This window comes from Haliotis cracherodii, unplaced genomic scaffold (assembly GCF_022045235.1).
Source record: "Haliotis cracherodii isolate W230 unplaced genomic scaffold, xgHalCrac1.p SCAF_6, whole genome shotgun sequence".
Taxonomy (NCBI): domain Eukaryota; kingdom Metazoa; phylum Mollusca; class Gastropoda; order Lepetellida; family Haliotidae; genus Haliotis; species Haliotis cracherodii.
In genome coordinates, this window is record NW_027266319.1 from 19731069 (window position 1) to 19753274 (window position 22206).

At 41.1% G+C, this 22206-nt stretch overlaps 1 protein-coding gene across 1 annotated transcript; it reads right to left on the reverse strand.

The window, feature by feature from the left end:
* Positions 1 to 16842: 16842 nt before the first annotated feature.
* On the reverse strand, positions 16843 to 21523 carry LOC139445386 (D(1)-like dopamine receptor). The gene is made up of 2 exons (XM_071226525.1): positions 21180 to 21523; positions 16843 to 18938 (listed from the first exon to the last, which is right to left on the reverse strand). Exons 1-2 carry the CDS (start codon positions 21183 to 21185, stop codon positions 17811 to 17813), a joined length of 1134 nt encoding a protein of 377 aa, XP_071082626.1. The 5' UTR covers positions 21186 to 21523; the 3' UTR covers positions 16843 to 17810.
* Between the last annotated feature and the right edge of the window lie 683 nt (positions 21524 to 22206).

Consider the following 22206-nt stretch of genomic DNA (forward strand, 5'->3'; position numbering starts at 1 on the left):
AATTTGCATTAACATCTGACCCATAATCTGACCATAGTAAATAGGTTACCATGGCAACATCAGTTGAATGTCTCCTCTGTGTTGCATTCCTGAGGTCATGCGGTACTCTGTGGATGTATGGAATGGAATAGGAATACCTGAGCAGTATTCACAGTTGATATTCCTCACATGAAACAGTGGCACCAACACGACTGGACATACCGAAACGAGGGGCCATGCCTTGCGATAATCTGACGTTTACATTTATCATATAATGGACAAAGCATTTAAGGACAGTATCAAAGCAGGGTTAATTCTTTAGTATGCGTTCAGTGTTGTAGGAATTGAACCTAGCTGGTAAGAAGTGCGGTAATGCCATACGAGAAAATCCTGTCCTTTCCGAGCACGAGTCATCTCATTATCTCGGTACTCAACTTTAAGCCCATCTAAAGAGTTCCATGAACATATAGCATGTCAGGTCACTGAGTGAGTGATGTTAAATGCCGCTTTGATGAGAATGGCTGTTTTATCACGGCGTGCCAGCTTGGTGCGCGTGCGTGCGTGCGTGCGAGTGTGTGTGTATGTGTGTGCGTGCGTGCGTGCGTGCGTGCGTGCGTGCGTGCGTGCGAGTGTATGTGTGTGTGTCTGAGTCTGTGTTTGTCGGGATTCGGACCCACAAATTTCACCGTTGTTATCAATATGATAACACAATATAGTCTATTACAAAATAATTAAAAATTATTTTTCAGTGGCTAGGAAGGCGGTGAGAAAGAAAACAAATTATGCAACATAAAAATATGAAACCGAAAAATATAATTTCACAATAAACTGTCGTTCATTTGATATAGTTTCCCCAAATCGTTCCATAATTCCGTTTAAGGAAGTAGGATGGAAGTAAAGAATAAAAAACACAAACACGGTGCACATGTAGTGCAAAGGCGTAGGATGGTAGATGAAGGAAGAAGGAAATCCTGCAAAGGTAGCGTTCATTGTATTTATATAATTGTTAATTGATGCACAAAAAATATTCAAAAGTTGATTTTTATTACTTAAAAAGTACACGTCGATGCATCCAGAGGACACAGTAAACATACTGTGGAAGCGGCGGACGAGAATCACAGCCTCATCTGTAACGGCTATTTTGTGAGACAACAGAGAATTACACACGGGTCCGTGTGGTCAAACATTAGTGTTTCTCTTACACTCAACCAACAATAAATGCCTTCATTATTGTCAACACTATTCTTGGTGTTCAGCTTCGATTGGGAGCGTTGTGCATGCGCTAACGGAGAGGTCACCAAGTGTGACCCGGAAGTGTTTATTTAAGAGGGATTAATTAATTTACAATCACACGTTCTGTTTGCTGTTTAAAGCTCGTGTCACAAAGTGTGAGATGGCGTATTGATAGATTTCACATATAATATTTAACATGGAGAGGGAACGTTTGAGTGTATTACGAACGGAATGTCAGTGGGACTATTCAAGAAATTATTTCTAGCTGTTAAAAAATATCTCTTGAATGTTTTTCATGAGATAGAAGAGCCCCCTTTCAAACCAACACCCACCTACGCCCAAACACAGAAGATACAAGGTCGTTTACCAATGTAACTACGGTCCGGTTCCTGAATTGAACTGCTTTCAGGACATGCCACTTTTAAAGATATCAACTGCTATTTATTTTATAACGACGTCTCTTGGCTAAATCATAAGTGTGCCATGTGTATATAGTTTATTAACTTCCTGTGGTACATCTCACCTAAAGATTTGTAAAACTTTAAAGATGTCTTCAAGTGCTAATTACCAAAAAAAACAAAACGTTTTACCGCCGTAGAATGTTCTACCACCAAAGTTTAGTGCACCCAACCTTCACTCAAAACAGGTACTGTGGGTAGGGCAAGACACGCTTTTCACGAACAACAGTGATTCGTGAGTGAAGGTTTTATGTGTCTGTTGTTTAATATTGTTTAACTTTATGACGAAAAGCCGGAATGTTTTGCTATAGACGTGGACGAACGTGATCCTCTGTAGCTTTGTCGGGAGAATTGATGGCGTTCATCGACTGCCGAAAGAGAAGGATTGCAATGACAGATGGGTTGCAAATGTGGAAGGTTTCAATAGTAGAAGGTTGCAACAGTGGAAGGTTGTCAATAGTAGAAGGTTTCAATAGTGGAAGGTTGCAACAGTGGAAGGTTGTCAATAGTAGAAGGTTGTCAATAGTGGAAGGTTGCAACAGTGGAAGGTTTCAATAGTGGAAGGTTGTCAATAGTAGAGGGTTCAATAGTGGAAGGTTGTCAATAGTAGAAGGTTCAATAGTGGAAGGTTTCAATAGTGGAAGGTTGCAATAGTAGAAGGTTTCAATAGTAGAAGGTTGCAATAGTGGAAGGTTTCAATAGTAGAAGGTTGCAATAGTGGAAGGTTGCAATAGGAGAAGGTTTCCACTTGTAGGATGCTTCATGCTGCGGTGGTAGTTTCACACAGGATATACATACAGTGTGTTACGAGACTAAGACTAGTAACTGAATACCACCCTTCTCCTGCAGGTGTCTCTTTACACTGTGCAGAGGTTGATGGTTACCGTATTCTAAACTCACATAATCTTTTTTTTTCCTTGCAAAAAATGTTTTTGATCAAACAGGCTGGATACATTGCCAGAGAGCGGAACGTTACAGTTTGCTTATTTTTAAATGAATATTATACATGTTTTAACATATTTAGTATTTTATGTTTGCAAAAATAAACTTCGTTGTCTTCAGGTGGTAAATGGACGTTTATATTACACAGCCCGGCACAAGAAAGCACATATCGATGGTAGAGTATACGTGTAACATAGTTGGACCTCAAGTTTGCAGTGTTTCAGTTGCCGTATGGCGACAAGGTGTTTCCTAGTAACGTTTTGTTTACGTTTGTTTCGTGGGAAAGCACTGATATTATGAAATTCTCAATTAAAAATATATTGACAATTGAAAAAAAAACATCGGCTGTTTTGATAACTCATCCTTAACCCAATGAACGTTTGATTTGCTTCATTGGAAATTCATAAGAAAAAAAAAGGCATATGTAAAAATCAATTTATAGCAAAACGGGAAAAGTTAGGAATATTTTTTAGCAAAGACAGTAGAAACTAAGAACATGTTTTAGTGTCATATGGTGCTTTTTAATGAGCACTTATATCAAAATTCGATTTCTCCTGTAACGACTTAAGATATATCTGTAATTAATATGGCTTAAGACTGGCCTCGCAAAATGTATGATTTATCCAAAGGCTTGCAATCTGTTTGTACTTCATGCGCACTTATAATCAAATGTCAATCACAGGATTGTTTGGTCCAGATTCGATTTTTTACAGACCGCCGTCCTATAGCTGGCATATTGCAAACAAACAAACAAAACATGTCTCGTTGTTCCCCACATAATAGATAACAGTAGAAACTAGATGGAAGAGTGACGTCCTGTTTGACCGTACATCAGTTGAAACGACACCCTGCTCATCTTGACAAGTGGTTGAATTGTGTAGTTGGACGATTTGTCCATTTGTAATGCCATATTGTCCACAACGACAGGATTATAGATTTGACTATAGAATATAAAATTTATATATATATTGAAAAACTCCTTACAGTTTCGTCTACATCAGTATACATGCATACTACTCGAAAGACGTTAAAGATCTCCGGGTGCTTTCATATCATTATAGTCAATCCGTTAATCGAATCCGGGATTCGAACCCACGCTCTCCGATTAAGACAAGTTATCACAAGCACACAAAGTCAGCGATCTACCCTACCCCGCCACCAAGGCTTCCACTAAAATGGAAGTCCGACAACTGAGAGTCACGCACTTTGTGTACCTCTTTTGGGGGTGGCTGAGTGGGTTAGATCGCTGACTTTGTGTGCTGACGATTAGTTGCCTTACTCTGAGAGCGTGGGTTCAATCCAGGATGGGTCTAAAACCAAAAGAGTACTAAAAAATGTAAGAATGTGTTATTCCAAAATTACACTTGTTATTAAATGTGGTGTGGCACCTCGCTATAAGGCTCCAAACGCCAATGAAGGCTCGGTGAGTATATACATTTATCACGTATCAACAAACATCGTTGCCAGTACCGACCGCCTCCGTGGTCTAGCGGTAGAGCGTCCGCCCGGAGAGCGGAAGGTCCGGGGTTAGATCTCCGGCCGCGTCATACCAAAAGACGTTAAACGATTGTACTTGTTGTTACCCTGTCTTGAGCTCGGCATTAAGGGGCTAAAACAAGGACTGGTCGGCTTGGAGCCAGTATACTGTGTCTGAGTGGGGTATTCATGTTGAACTGCGGCATGGTATCTCATTGGGCTAGCACTATAAATCGGCATCAGTCCGGACTAGTACAAGCAGCCACACAAACACATACACGCACATGCACGTCGCTATATAAGTGCAATAATCTTGGACGCGACGTTAAACCCAGTTTCACCTCACCTCACCTCACCTCACCTCACCTCACCTCACCTCACCGTTGCCAGTACCGTAACAATGTGTCACAGTGTTTTGGCAAAGGGACCTGACCACTGGCCAGTATCGGATCTGATTCACCGGTGACGTCAAGTGGCCAGTTTGTCGATAATCCCAGCCGTCAACACAGAAAGACGCGTGACCACTCCAGCCAAGCACGCGTAAACTTGAAACATCCCCAGTGTTAGACAAGGATTAAGGAAGCGGCATTAACCCATCTGTTATACGTGTGGACACGGCGCCACCTCGTCATTAGCAGACTGATATAGGGTATCATAGAGATAGGCAAATACGTAATGAGCTGTCGCTGTCGGTCATGTTGCGGCTGCCAACTGCAACAACGTCCGCGACGTTGGACGTGAGGGAATGAGCAATGTCGGTGTCAGTAAACATGAACTTATTGTCAGAGTGACCAAGGTCAGGTGTCAAGTGTCACGAGGTCCGTTGTAGGAAAGCGTGCACTGAATAGTGTGAGCATTATTGTTGTGTTGTAAAGCATATAGACACACACGCAGCATCATGTGTGTTATGGCGCTATAGGGGAGACGGGACGAAAGAGTGTATGTCTTGTGTTTCAATAGCTAATTAAGTGACATCGTGGACCCTATTCAGTGACCATGGCGACATCGTTCTGTGTCATCATAATAGGCGCTGTTTCAGGAACAAGATGTTTTGTTGAAAAGGATGGCTATTTTCAATACTTTGAACAAATATGGCACTGTAATTTCAATTGTTTCTTAAATCGTTATGCATTACATGTATATATTCAGGCAATTGAAGGTCGTCATCGGCGGGTGATATAAAAACATGCTCACACTCGTATAATGGCCCAAAACTTACTACAGAAATCTCTAAATAAAATACAAAAATGGGCTGACAAATGGGGCTTCTCCCTAAACTCAGAAAAAAACACAGGAATAGTATTTAAACACAAAAATATGCAACCCGCCTCCCTAAACCTCCAACTAAACAACAAACAAATCAAATTCCAAAAACAAACCATATTTTAGGATTAATCTTCGATGAACATCTCACCTGGGATGCTCACATCAAAAACCTAGTGACCAGATGCAGCAAAGACCTAAACGCGTTAAGATGCCCAACCGGCTCCAACTGGGGGGCCTCTAAAAACACCCTCCTCTCACTCTATATATCACTAATTAGATCTAACTAGACTATGGCAGTGCCATTTACGACACCTTAAACAACTCTCTCATTAAAAAACTAGACTCAATCCAGTATCAGGCTCTAAAACTAATCACACGAACTCAACATGGCACCTCCTCCGCCTCACTCCAGGCCTTAACAGGAGAAATGCCACTTAAACTACGTAGGGAACAACTTACCCTAAACTTCTGGGCCGCGTCCCAATCAAACCCTCTAATCGAAGACGTAATAAAAAAACAATATTAGCCCTAGAAACCAAGCCCTAGCCCGGAAACATCCACTACTTACTCCAATTTCCCAAAGAATAACCAATTACCTAAATGAACACAAAATAAATAATCTTAAACAAAACAATAAATCATCCAATATCTTCACTCCAAAACTTAAAATACCAAAAATAGACACAACACTCGCCGATACACTAAATAAACAGACCGATCCTAACATCGCTAAAACCTCCACATTAGCATACATACACGAAGATTGGCCAAATTGGTGTCACATATACACAGACGGATCCTCAGATCCGATCTCAAAACACACAGGTTTCGGAGTCCACATCGCACAACCAATCAAAAACACAAATCTTACCGACTCCCAAACAACCAATCCATATTCACGGCCCAACTAATGGGCATGGCCTCAGCACTACACAATCAGCAATCTAAAAACACCAAAACATCCTCATCCTAACCGACTCCCTCAGTGGACTACAAGCCCTCAAAAATAAAAACACTAAAAACCACCCCAAACTAATAAATCAAATACTCAATAGCTCAAACAACTTAACTAGGGCAGGTAAACAAATACAGTTCATTTGGATCCCCGCCCACGTAGGAATCTATGGAAATGAATAGGCAGATAAAGCAGCAAAATTACCCCTTAAACTCCAAGAAATAAGCTGAAACTTACCCAGCTCAAAATCAGAAATCAAAAGTCTCACTAAACAAAAAATCAACAAAAAATGGCAGAATATATACCAAAACTCAAATAGCCAAATCAGGAAAGTACTCATAAAACCCCTAAATAAACCAAAAATACTACACCCATCCAAAAAAATCGACAGAATAATTACTAAACTACAAACAGGCCACATGAAACTAAATAATCACTGTAAAATAGCTAATCTACACACAACAGGAAACTGCCCACATTGCAAACAACAAGAAACACCAGAACACGTACTCATTCACTGCACACACTACCAAACACACCGAACAACACTACAGACCACCCTAAATCTTAAAACCGGACTTACACTAGAATCAATCCTAAATCCATCAAAATAAATTAGAAAAATTCAAAGCCTTAGGCATATACCTAATTAAAACAGGACTAATTAGTCGCATTTAAACCCCAATAAAATAATAAAACCAAAACTACCTTATCTAACAACCACCCAACACACACAGCTCCCTTAGTTCGTCCCCCACCCACTCTTGGCATTATTTCCAAATCTCAAAATTTCAAAATTACTACATAAGCAACCCCTCAAGCCCCCCTCCTGGGTAGCACAAACTCATTTTTCCCCTTTTTTGAAACACATTAAATGGCCTGGCCGGGCCCGTGTGCGACATACGCTTGCAGTCGCAAAGCGCACGTTAAATCTCCAATATAAGTAAGTAAGTCGTATATCAGTAGTATTCACCAGTAGTGTATATCAGTTTAGTGTTCGAAAATTGAAACTTATTACACAAACTAAAATCTTTGGTGAGGTGAAATGGGTTTAACGTCGCGTCCAAGATTATTATATCATTATTAAATAGCGACGTGCAAGTGCATTGACGTGTGTGTGTGTGTGTGTGTGTGTGTGTGTGTGTGTGTGTGTGTGTCTGCTTGTACTAGTCCGGACTGATGCCGATTTTATAGTGCCAGCACACTGACATAACATATGCCGCAGTTTAACATGAATACCCCACTCAGACACAGTATACTGATTGCGAGCCGACCACTCCTTGTTTTAGCCCCTTAATGCCGAGCGCCAGACAGGGTAACAGCAAGTAGCATCTTTTAACGTCTTTTGGTATGACGCTGTCGGGAATCGAACCCCAGACCTTCCGCTCTCCGGGCGGACGCTATACTACTAAAACCTATTATAGAAATCGGTACGTGGAAGATTATAAGGCATCTGTGAACATACGTGGTTAGGATTGTAGTATGTTGTTTGTTTGTTGGTTTGTTTGACGCCGCACTCAACAGATTAGTATTCACCTATAGCCGGTATCAGTATTCGGTATCAATAGCCGAACTGGCGGGCAAAAGAAAGTATACACTAGAAAATTAAATTTGACCAAACAATTACAAACGTTATGAAAACGATACTATGGTGGAATAGTCCCCGGAACACTGCAAAGTTAAGACCCATAACACAAGTATGATGCCCCTAGCAACCATTTTAGCCACCATCAAACATGTGTACATTCTTTCTTTTATCAGTTTATACCAGAATTCTGCATCAGTATTCTGTACCAGTATTCGATACCAAATAGGCTGTATCGATAGTAGTAGTAGGCATCGTTTGTGGCAAATTCAACATTTCATTTATTCTGATTGAATATATTTCATTTCAGACGTGGACCCTCAATGACGAATGTGACGAGGATAGGATAAAACAAGTACAAACAACATTAGTTATAATGTGACCAGATGTCGTTATATTTAAGTTTGATCCGATCTACAAAATGACAAACACAGTTCGCCTATATCACTTATGTCTAATCAATCTTCTGGTGTAATCTACAGTCTAGCTCAATTTCTCCATCAAGCACTCAATATTCGGCAAGAACTTGTCAATACAAATGTCTCCTAGAACGCACATATATGTTGAAAGTATGTATACATTGAGTGTATTTGTATATAGGCCGGAGGCCTTTCATACAATAAACTTCTTGTCTTGTCTTGTCTTGTAAAGTCAAGCCAGTGTATTTGATTAATGTCTATTCATGTAGTCTAAAGTTACAACCATTGGCAAGCATGCTATATAATATTGATTTGGGTTTTTTTTAAATATCTTTTTTTTTAATCAATAAATAAAATAAGTACTCGGGGGCCATGTGGTACTGCGTCTACCTGGCTTCCAATCCTTTACAAAGTAACTCGTCACCGCCCGATTTATTGTGTGCTAATGAGAAAAGCCAATCAACTGAGCTAAATATTTAAATGTTAGCAACTTTCATTCCAAGGTCAAGCTAACGTCAACATTTGTGACAACACGCATGTCCTTCCCACAACAGGGAACAAGTTCACCAAACGAAACAGCAAAAACAGTCGTTTAATCATCTTAAGAACAGTGATCAACAATTGGCTGAGCACATTGAAAACATGGCATCAGGAAGCAGATCTTCCCCCGAACTTGTATAGTAAAGATAGATTTGGAAGATGTACAGAACGGAACGTCAATGCTATATTCGATGATTAAAGCTGGGTCGACGGGGTGTGATTGTGGTATACGTAGTGCAGTGGCGTGGGAGACAAAAACCCGTGCCAAAAGAGCCACGTGGAATGCATACAGTCTGTGCAAAGAGGAGGCTTAGCGTCATTAAGTAGTCATCTTTGTTCGCGGAGATTGTAGGGTGACGCTACGCTGGCCTACACGCGGCAACGGCAATAGTACTTAGTCATATCTTGCGCAATTTCCGTTGTTTCACTCGTGCAGGATGAGTTTCTGGAGGATCATTATTCATTCTAAGCACTGTCATTCAGCAAACACGCTCCAGGGCGGGATACGAATATAGCTTGTGTTGATTTGTAAAAAAATGTATGAATGGGCGTTACCCGTTACAGTTAACAAGACAGGTTGTAAATTATCTAATCTGGCTAAAGCTAAACCAATGACCAACGCTCCACGCCGTAGAGTAGGAGTGCCAACTTAGCGCGACGACGACGACGACGACGACGATGATGATGATGACTCTCATCGGTTAACAAAGGTTTACGAAAGTTCTGCTCTATGGCACAGGCCCTACAACACATTATAACCTTTCGATCTTAACAAGTCGAATATTACGACAAACATGGGGACCCATTCTGCACTGAATCCGCATGGATTAAATATAATTAAAATTATTTCGGTTCTTGTGTCAATGGGTAAAATGTTTGATTCCAAATTTCAGGTGTAGCCCGTTATAATATTTCTAGAATATCGATAAATGCGGCGTTAAATCACACTCATTCACTCTTTAATATATTTTAAGTGAGTGAGTTTGGTTTTGCGCCGCTTGTAGCAATATTCCAGCATTAACACGACAGGGGACCCCAGTAATGGGCTTCACACTTTGTACCCATGTGCGGAATCGAACCCGGGTCTTCGGCGTGACGAGCGAACGCTTTAACCACTAGGCTACCCGACTGCCCCACTTATAGGCATGTAGATACGAAGGTATATAGAAAACCATACAGAAGGCTATCTATTGATAACATCCCCTCATAGCAACATTAAGATTACACATATATGACCCATCCTAGTAATTTCACAAGGTAGAAGTGCATTGCACAATGTCATTGTACATATTGACGCGCTGATAACCATCCCAACGAAAGGAAGGGCGGAGGTGTACACTGTGACGTATTGTAAGGGTTATGTAAAACTCTGCTCCCGCAAATCCACAATGTGTTGTTAAACTAACGGGAGTGTGCGCTGCAATCTGGGTGGTTGAACAATGCTGTTTATAGGATTGGATCCCGGAAAACATTCAGTCTTTGTACTGTGAATAATTTACTCTCATGGATACATTTCTTTTTTTTTCTCAGTCCAATATTTGAAAAAAAAACATATTTGAAATTCTGTTTGTCGAAAAGGATAACGCATTAATTACATTTTGTTGTAATGGAGATTATTTCAATAAGTTTTGGTCAAGTGGCATATGTTATGCAAACTGCTCCAGAAAAATAACCCAATTATAAGAAACACACAGACACACACGAAAATGTCACAGAAGCCATGTATTCAAAGGTCAAGTTACCCTTCCAAGTTGTTTGGTGTAAGATTCTTTTCATGACGTTCACACGTTTCATTTTGAAAAATAAAGAGGTTACCCGCCGAATGATTATGATTTCATTGATAGAAAAGGAATAAAAGTTGTTGAAATGAATAAAACTACAGATCAAATTTGAACAACATTTATCACAAAATCTTCTATATTGTTTTTTTTTGGGGGGGGGCATATTTTACAAAGCAGACAGATTAAGTTACCAGGAAATCTGAGGAAATCATCAAAATATATCATGACGTCAGAGCTTTGCAGCCGTCGGTTTCAAAGGACTCAATAACACCCACATATCTGAAAGCACGTGCTGTTTATCTCTAAATGAATAACGTTTTATGTCGCTTTTAGAAATAATCGAGGCGGTCTGTAAATAATCGAGTCTGGACCAGACAATACAGTGATTGACATCATAGCGCATCGATCCACGCAACTGAGATCGATGACATGCAACAACCAAGTTTTCAAGCCTGACCACCCGATCCCGTTAGTCGCCTATTACGACAAGCATAGTCGCCTTTTATGACAAGCATTGGTTGCGCGCGTGCGTGCGTGCGTGCGTGCGTGCTCGCATGTGTAAGTGTGTGTCTGCTTGCCTAATTCACACTAATGCCGATTTATATTGCTAGCCCACTGAGATATCATGCCGCAGTGTAACATGACTACCCAACTCAGACACAGTATACAGACTCCGAGCCGACCAACCCTTGTTTCAGCCCTTAATGCCGAGCGCCAGACAGGGTAGCAACAAGTACCATCTGTTAACGTCTTTTTGGTATGACGCGGTCGTGGATCGAACCCCGGACCTTCCGCTCTCCGGCAGACGCTCTCTATCCACTAGACCACGGAGGCGGTAAGTTAACAACATGGGATAGCTTATAATACGGAGTGTCTCCGATGTGTTTGGAATGAAATGGGGAATGTTTTCATGACGCTAATAATTTGATGTACGTACCTTTGAACGTTCATATACTTAGTAACAGAACATTATTAAATATGATGCTGTCCTGGGCTATATTACAAACTGTTTACACAATAAACTACTATTGGCCATGATATCTTCACTATATGATTGAAATACTGTGATGTGGCGTTAAATTATAACTCACTTCCTCACTCACTCGAGATGGGACAAGGTAGCATGATAGTTTTTATGCATGTTCGTACCTCGCCGTGATTTGTCTTACTCAACAGGCGAGGAATTCTCTTGGGAATGGAAATAACAAGACATTTCTCTGTCAGATAGACTTTAAGTTAAAATTATTGTAACTTTAATTTCAAATCGTTAGAAAGCCTCTGACGTCCATCATCAGCAAATTTAAAACCCAGTAACAAATCAGTGAGGAGTTATGTGCTTTGAAATCTCTTAAGTAACAAACAAGTGTATATACTGTACCCCTGTTGTGTCATACAAGATGCTTTGATGTAGTCCGCCATCTGCATCATCATAAGAAATGGAAATAGGCAAATAAACCTTGTTGCATCTCTTAGACATGTGCATCGCTTCTGTTGGGCCAAGAAAGAACAAATGCCAGGTACACACTGCTGATTATAACATTTACACGAGTGTCATCACTCTTTGGCTGCAACGTCACTTGATTAAATTTGACGTCATGGACAACGGATGACGCAATCTCACACTGTTGTTATCAAGATAACAATGTGGCTTCATATTGCTTCAACTCACCAATGACGTTTTAGAATAGGAAGTAACTCTATATCGTCAAAGCCAGAGACTAACCAGTCTCTATTATCCGTCATTTGGGGTAAAAGGTGAAATAGCGGTTAAAATTATATGAATGGATCACTGAAAATAAGTGACGACACCAGGAGTTCTCGTAAAGGGCAAGCGAGTCCTGCGCTATCCGTACCCATAAAGAATGTTGCACTCAATTTTTTTTAAACCTAACGGAAATGTTCATTTTACGGACCTGGTAATTTATACTTACTTACACAGCTAAATCAGATACATTTCTTTGGGTATTCTTGCTCGCCTTTCAGTCACATGAAAAAATAAACTATTGATTAAAAAAGATAACCAAACTCATGAATTATTGTTGAAATAAAACTCGTGTTCACTGAACAATTAAAATACCTTTGGTAGTACCCGCTGCACGTGAAGTATGTGAGCATGTCCTGACCTACCTGACCTCAGCACCCGCTGAGCATGATGTACAATACTGGTGAATACTACTGCTACAGCCTACTGCTACATACTACTGCTACAGACTACTGTTACAGGTCATCACGCTACAAGTGAACACACACAAGCAGTTAATAACGCAATCAGCAGCATTGCGTGCAGACAGGAGGGCAGTAAGTTTCTATACCACACTGTGGGCTTATCGAATGCGTTCTGGTGAATATAGCATTGACAGTTATGTTGCTAGGTGCTGTGTATGGACATGTATAGTTTTAATATGAAGAAACCATACACCATACAACATTTGAAGGAGTTGTTCTGGCTACCATCATCAATGTGTGGGCTATGTCTGTTACCCACGTAGGGAACAACAGTTAAAGGGGGGTAACTCTGATATTCCGTAAATCGATTCAAGCGTTGCGCTCGTACTTATGACAATACATGTACTCGTCAAATTAACAGACCCACTCCAACAACCCACTTTGATTATCTGGCAGAAAAGATCCTCATTATGTCTATCAGAACAGAGCTTATTACACACGACAGTTACCAACATTATAGTGATTTAGCAATACTCCAGCAATATCTCGGCGGTGGACACCAGAAATGGGCCTCACACATTGTACCTGTGTCTGGAATCACTGTACCCAATATCAGCAGAACAAGAGGTTCATAGATGTCACAGACATAGAACATTAACATGGTATAGATATGCATGTTACATACGTATACATACGTATACATACGTATAATACGGTTTTCACGAGAACGCAGATACAACTATCATAACGCATTGGGCAATAGTAGTTTGGGCGGGATTTAAATTTACCCAACATGAGAGCGCACATTTTCAAGATCTTTCCTGACATTCCGATATAATTTGGGCTGAATAGCTTAAACATTTGGACGCATACTGGGCTCTTTGTTATTTTAGGGTGAGAAATAGAGTACTTTGAACACTGGAAACATAAATATAGCGGAAGAGAGTTTTTAATACGTATCGGCTGGACACAATGGATGACAGTCTTTCATCAGTAGCTTGTCGTACCCATGTGACGTGATCAAGGTCTAGGCGTTCGAGGAAGGCCAGGTCTACTGCGGTGTGACGCCCTTCTGTTCGACGCTCCTGTACAAACCGCGTGCTATCCATGGAGAAAATATATTTGGTAGTTAGCATTAACATTCAAACCATGACATGTCTGTGAAAGAAAACGTTTTATTAAAGTCAACAAGTCGATCAACAAGATAAAACAAGCATTGTCATGAAACGGTTAGGAGTCTTAACAGCGCTGTCCCCCTGGAACCATCCAATAAACCCCAGTGGTAACAAGGTAAATTATAAGGGAATACTTATTCATAAGCACTGGTAACAATGCAACATAGGGAAATACAGGGTCAATGTCCTTAGAGATCCCAATGATATCAATGTAAATCATAAGGTAATACGTATTCATTAGCACTGATAGCAAAGCAACATAGGGAAATACAGGGTCAATGTCCCTTGCACACCCAAATGATAACAATGTATATCATAAGGTAATACGTATTCATTAGCACTGATAAAGCAACATAGGGAAATACAGGACCAATTTTCCTTGCACCCCCAAATGATAACAATGTATATCATAAAGTAATACGTATTCATTAGCACTGATAGCAAAGCAACATAGGGAAATACAGGACCAATTTCCCTTGCACCCCCAAATGATAACAATGTATATCATAAGGTAATACGTATTCATTAGAACTGATAAAGCAGCATAGGGAAGTACAGGGCCAATTTCCCTTGCACCCCCAAATGATAACAATGTATATCATAAGGTAATACATCTTCATAAGCACTGATAACAATGCACCAAAGGGTAAAAAACAGGACACATGTCCTTGAAACCGCATTCAACAAATATATAACAAATATTCGTTTTCCGAAATGGAAAATATGGCAACAAACTGACAGGTAAAATGCAGTAGAGAGAAGGTAACTGTGCACAATACTGACCAGTGCAATCATGAAGTAAGAACAGTTAGGAGCAACCAGGTCTAGATTTAAGGCGCATACTGGAACTGAAATAGTGGGTGTCTGTATGTTACCTACCAGGCAAAAGAAAGTACACACTTGAAAAAAATGAATTTGACCAAAAACTATACATACGCATTCAAAACGTTACCAGCTGAAAACAGTCGCCGAAATACTGTAAACAAGGTCCAAATAGAATCGTGTACCCGTATCAAATACATCACTATCGAATAAGCATTATTTCCATTTTAGCCACCATCAAACATGGGTGTATACTTTCTTTTTCCCGACAGTTTATACAGCCTCGCGGAATGCATGATATGCATACTATGCATGATGAAGAAACGCACGGTCATATGAAAGTTTTCACTTGTTCTGATTCTGCACTGTGAAAGTAACGGTACGGTCAAACAAACCCAAAACACCGTTCTGGGAAGATGTTTTACGTACGCATGTCAATAGCTGCAAGCGTCGGCCAACATAATATGTAATGACAGACACACTTGCAGATATAATTTTATCAAATAAACAAATAATATATTGATAAATAGTGATATTTTCATCTCAATTTAAAAATAATAATACTTATTCTGTTGCGTAAAAGCATTTTTTAAACCTGCATCCTACATTTTCTGAAAACTTCGATTTGAAAATCATTGACAAAGTTAGGGTGGTATGCACAGCATGATATACACATTAAACACGTTTCGCCTTAATTTAATATTCATAGTAGAATCAACATATTGTGTTAACAAATAGTTGTGCTTTGCTGGCTTTCGATATGGGTGCACTAGACAGAGTACATGGAACACATTCTGTGACTGAATTATGCAAATGCGTATAAGAAATATATGCATTCTAAAAATTAAAACTTGAAACATGAAACTAACACGTGCTTCTTGACATAGAAATGTCTCATATGGATATGACGCTGACATGCTTAACCTTTTCTCGAACACCTGGTGTCATCACTGATGGGTTTTTTCTCTTGTACGCCTATGGAATCTGTTTCGGCAAATAATCAAGACCGACTATTCTCCCGCCTTGACCGTTTTATTAAATTTGTGAGGTGGAATGGGGTTTAACGTCCAAGGTTACTGCACTTATATGGCGACGTACATGCACGTGTGTGTGTGTGCTTGTACTAGTCCGGACTGAAGCCGTTTTAAAGTGCTAGCCCACTGAGATACCATGCCGCAGTTTAACATGAATACCCCGCTCAGACACAGTATACTGACCCCGAGCCGACCAGTCCTTGTTTTAGCACCTTAATGCCGAGCACCAGACAGGGTAACAACAAGTACCATCTTTTAGTATGACTCGGCCGGGGATCGAACACCCGGACCTTTCGCACACCGGGCGGACGCTCTACCACTAGACCACGGAGGCGGTCTCATTAAATAAAGTTCAGTTTGGTGGACATCTACATGACAAAGAGGTTTTTCCTTTAATCTAGAAAGAAATAACACAGCTGCATTCAGAAAGTTTTTGAGTAGTAGGGACTTACGCCTCTCTTACAAATGCCCCATGACTGTCACAGCAATGGATTGAGCCCGCTTACCCCGCGGACGCTTTGCCGCTCGACCACACTACAGCTCTATGCATTTTGAAAAAGCTTTTGTCTATGTGAACTTTGATTTCGATGACGAATCAACCAAGCAAACAACAGAGAGTGGGTCAGGCATCACCCGACCAGTGTCGTAATCATCCTGCCTTTTGCATAGCAATACAATAACATCTGAAAACAGAAGTCAACTTCCTTTGTTCTACCAAGAACTCGGCTGATCCAATAAAAACGGTTTCCTTTTGCACAACTGTGATATCTACAATAATATATACACAAGGTGAATAGTATTACCCCTTTCAGCACTGGGGACTGAGAGTACATCTAATGACCTCAGCCGTACAAGATATAAAACGTAATTACCCAATCCCTGTATCCCGTTCTCCACAATTCTAAAATATAAAAAAGATTATTTCAGGGGCAGATTACTAAATTATGTCCTAAATTAACTCACTGAGACAAATAGTTATTAAAAAAGAAAACGTCCATTCTTTCATCTTTTGAGACCTAAAGAAAAACACTCGATGTGTTGTGTCCGGATTTAGTCTTGAGCTGAATTGAAACAGGTTTTAAACATTTTAAGGAGCAAAACATCCTTTCCACAATCATAAATATACTATGGTGCATGATACACAAGGTTTGAAGTAAAATGATTTAGTCACCGTCATTTACCAAACGGATTTAACACAATAGAGACATTATCCAGGATGTAACACTCCGCCTTGGTCACATCTGGGATGAGTTGATGTAGCTGATGTAGTCGTGCGTTGCCGGTCCCGTCATGGCCGCTAGTTCTAATGTGCTTTGGGCGTAGTCCAGCCCTAACGGTACAAATACTCCTAGAAAATGGGATAGGTAACCCACAACAGTAAGAATACAGAATTTTCAATTTCCTAAACAGCACATTTCAGCGTTGGTGTTCATATCACATATATACTCTATAAAAAGAGCTGAACACCCTTGTACTTGAGATATTCCTCGGTAGCGGTTCATATGTACATGCAGAGCATAAACGTAATCAACATTGTTCGCTTAAGGTCATAAGAGGTTCATACTTTGGACAGAAGCGGGCTTTGTCCTGGAAGCATGACAAGTCCTAAGCAGCAGCAACATATGTATTTGTATATGTAGTTGAGCGTGCAGTTTGCCACAACTTTCAATATCAATTGTACCTGGATTCTCATCAAAGTCTCTACTGTTAAAACGCTGAAGTTCCTGTCAAATATAGGTCTTCCTTCACCCGGTGTATCAACACGATGACCTAAGTACCGTGTAGTCGTATTGTGCCAAGATGCATTGAACGAGACACTGCACCCAGCTGCTTCCAAAGTTCTAATACCATAGTTATTCCTCAGGCCGGAATCATGAGGCTGTTCTCAAGCGTTCTCTCGGTCACATCACCAACTAATTCCAAACACCTACAGGACATCAAGGTCTGCTTCCAAAGCCTTGAACTGAAGTATTCTTAAGTCAACAACTGGTTCCATACCCTGCACCTGCCGGTGCTTCCTCTGCACACTGAGGTTTGTGCGCGCGGTTGTCAGATCCCTCGTTCGGAGGTTCATCCTCATCCGAATTATCGTCTGCTTCCACCAGTTCCGTTGTGTCCATGCCGGGCTGTCGTCTGATGAAGCGAACGACGGGAAGCATGGCGGTTTTGTAGTCTGGGTTTATGAGCCAGATCGCAGGTTGAATACCTGACTTTGCAAACAGAAGCCATTCAAAGACCGTAGTGACGGGCAAGATCCAGTGGATACATTCAAGGGATCCACAGCTTCCCAGACTAAGCCCTACGATGAGGACAAAGCACGGGAGTGACATTACCAGAGTGATCGCGTTAGCTCCACACAGAACCTTCAGACTGAACACTTTGTCCTCTATCCTGTTAAGCTCATGGTGAGTGGGATGGGAGAACTTCTCTTTGATGATTATAATGACCAAGAAGATGACGGTCAAAACAGCCGGAACGAAAAATCCTAGGAGACTTGACGCGAGTGCACCTGTGTAGGAGATGTCAGCATGACAGAACAGGTTAGGGTGAACGATGACAGCTTCAGTTGCTCTGAAGTTCTGGACAGATTGACCAAAGAAAACCAGGTAGAACCACAGCAGAAGGATCAAGGTCAAGTTTATGGCTAATTTCAGTTTGGGGCCAAATCGAAGACGACAGCAGTGCCCCAAAAGACGATTTAGATTAATCAGCCCCAAGGCATGAACACTAATGAATGTCGTGTAGTACAGAAACGTATTCCAGATAAACAAACTCTCACAGCCGTGAGTCCACACCTGCTTGAGGTAGAAGTCGGCAGCGAGTGGACAATAAAACACCCCAACCGCTAGATCTGCTATTGCGATCTGTACGACATACAACGTGGGTCTCTGTTTACGAAGGTATCTGCTGGTTAAGATTACTGCAATGAGGAAGGCATTTGCCAGCACGATCCAGAAGGTGAATATGACGGACACCGTGGCTACAGCCCCCTGGGCGCCCCAGGGTTTGAACTGGGGGATTGAGAAGTTGCCCCCATACCTGTCCTGGCGTCGGGCTTCCTCGGCGCCACTTGTCTCTGCCCACTCTAGCCTGCTCTCGCCAGTCATCTGCAACACAAGACGTCACTGAGAAATGTCACACCAGTTCTCTGTAATAATACACACAGAGATATAGGCCACAAATAAATATTTGTTTGTTGTTTTTGGTTTAACGCCGCACTCAGCAATATTCCAGCTATATGACGCAGGTCTGTAAATAATCGAGTCTGGAACAGACAATCCAGTGATTGACATCATGAGCATCGATCCACGCAATTGAGATCGATGACATGCATCAACCAAGTCTGCGAGCCTGACCACCCGATCCCGTCAGCCGCCTCTTACGACAAGCATAGTCGCCTTTTACGGCAAGCATGGGTTGCTGAAGACCTATTCTACCCCGGATCTTCACGGGTCACAAGTTAATGTCAATCATCACTTCATTACTCACTAACAAAACACAGGCGGTCATAGAGTTGCAAGTTGACCTCAATCAGTAAGCTCTAACAAAAGCAGATAATTGTTGTGTTGTGTTATTTAAAAAACAGATAGATAATCACCAGTTAATCGCAATCATTACCACAGTAACGCTCAAACAAAAACATAGATTATTTGTGTTTGTACCTTGTTGTTTTAAAGACCTGAGATAGATAAATAATAAACAGTTAATCTCAATCATTATAACAGAACCCTCGAACAGGAACAGAAAAATAGTCCCAAGCTAATGTCGGCCATAAGAAAAGTACTCTCTGCCAAGAACATAGATATATAGTTACAAGATAATGTCAGTCATTACAACAGTGAAGATCCGGGAAAGATTAGGTCTTCAGCAAACCATGCTTGCTGGAAAAGGCGACTCTGCTCGTCGTAAGAGGCGACTAACGGGATCGGGTGGTCATGCTCGCTGACTTGGTTGATGCATGCCATCGTATCCCAAATGCGTGTATCGATGCTCATGATATCACTCACTGGATTATCTGGTCCAAACTAGATTATTTACAGACCGTCGTCATATAGCTGGAATATAGCTGAGTGCGGCGTTAAACAACAAACAAACAAAACAACAACAAACACTACAATAGTGCCATCTAACAACGACATTAGATAGACAAAAGCTAATGTCGACCGCTACAATCGTACGCTCTGTTTGTTATAGGTGTGGGGGCGGTCGGGTAGCCTAGTGGTTAAAGCGTTCGCTCGTCACGCCGAAGACCCGGGTTCGATTCCCGACATGGGTACAATGTGTGAAGCCCGTTTCCGGTGTCCCCCGCCGTGATATTGCTGGAATATAGCTAAAAGCGGCGTAAAACCAAACTCACTCACTCACACATGTTATAGGCGTGAGTGTGCAATGAACGATGCTCCTGAAGTTCAATGCATCTGGGTTCATTCATTCATCCGTGTCATCTCATAAGTATGTGTGAGCGTTCCCGAGTGCACATCTGTTGCAGGCACAATAGTGTAATTGTTTCCAGGCTAACGAATATACGAGTATATGACCAGATACCATAACATTTGTTATGGTCCCTGGCATAACGATAAATGAGAAAACTGCCATAATAAAAACAATATTCAGTTGAATCAGAATGACAAATTATTAGTGTTAAAAGGAATATATCTGTTTCTAAAACATTTAAAATAACAAAATAGTGTTTGAAGGATGATTGTAAAATAGAGAGTATGTTAACCTACATGTGTACGTTGTATATGTTAATTATTACATTGAATTTATGCCAATTAGTGTAACGCATTTTAATCACAGTTTGGTTTTCGTGGCTGGGTATATGTTTATACGGATAAGATACTATCAACATGACATGGAGTCGTTTCCCCACGTCAACTCTTATGGACAGTCGATGTGTCAATCATTTGGTGAAGGGGGCGTCCTCTGAACTTTGACATAAAGAAACTGTCTGTCTATTATAATACAATGTAAAATGGCAGACACACAATCGATTTAATTCAGAGAAATGTTCAAAGTGGCCCAGTGGGAATGGTGACACTACTGCCTTGAGTACTATGCCACGAATGGCTACCATTATAACGAATACGTTTACATATTAGTTTCAAATAATGGTGCTCCTATCGAAAATTTATCTATGTAAACATATATATACCTGTATGTATAAAATGTAAAGACGATACACATTTCTACGCATGACACCGTTCGTAGAATCAACATTTTACATTGTGAACTGTAAAAACCTTATCGACAAATTCACTTCTTTACTTCACATATTTTATTGCATAATAGAGCTGTTGACCGAATGTCACCATGGGCGATACCGACCTTCCTCTGTCATTTCTTACCTGCATACTAATCGCTGATAAAGCCTCACGATCGGTCGCTCACACCCGACTACAGCAGACACGAGATATCACAAACGCCTCGGGTGTCTACACCATGCAGCATCTCACTTCCATCCTCGCGATCAACAATCCATGATGGCTAACTCGACAGATCACGTGACCTGCCAGCATATTTTATGAGAATCCATCAGGCATGCGAGGTAAAAGCGCTCTCTCCTATTTTGCAATCAATAACTCCAGCATCGCATGTTGCACGGAGTGATGTCTTGATGGGGAAACATGTGCTTCCTTCGTCCACAATGGTTGTGGTACCAACGTTTTCCCCTTTGTATGGGGGATGTGATGACCCGGGAACCCAGGTCAGAAAGGCAATATCATAGAAACAGGAAAGTGGCGTAAGTGTCGGAAGGCGGGCTACGTAGCCTGTAGGAGTACAACCAGCGTACATGTGGAAATGCCGACTCTTCTACACATATGTCTATATCGTAGTAGGATTATATACATATCCATACATAGGGACTTTTATATACGACTATTTAATAGCATATTACCTATATTGCAATTTTTGGTCCATCGATGGGTTTGGGTTTTTTTCGCATGGTCGACGTACTGCTGTGCTGTGTACTGCAAATTGTGTGAATGGCGGGCGCTACCGGTAGGGCAGGGCATGCTCCCCCTTAACGCGAACACCTGGTGTCATCATGTTACTCATTTTCCAGCACGTATCCTCTCCAACTTGTCATACAGCCTTATGGATATTTGGTGTTTTTTGTGAAATATTGAAACGTTGATCTTAATATGATGGGGCACAGGTGGCCCAGTCGTCTAAGTCGCCGCGATTCGCTGTGCTGAGTTGCGTCTCTTGGGCACGCCAGAAACCTATGATTGAGGGTTCGATTCCCGTTTCCCCCCGATTATGTTTCTAGGTTTGTCAGCACCATACCCGGGCTCGTGTGTTTCACCGAAGTAAACGTCTGAGACCTGCATCACGCCAACATTGAGCTGATACGCCGTGATGATATAACTG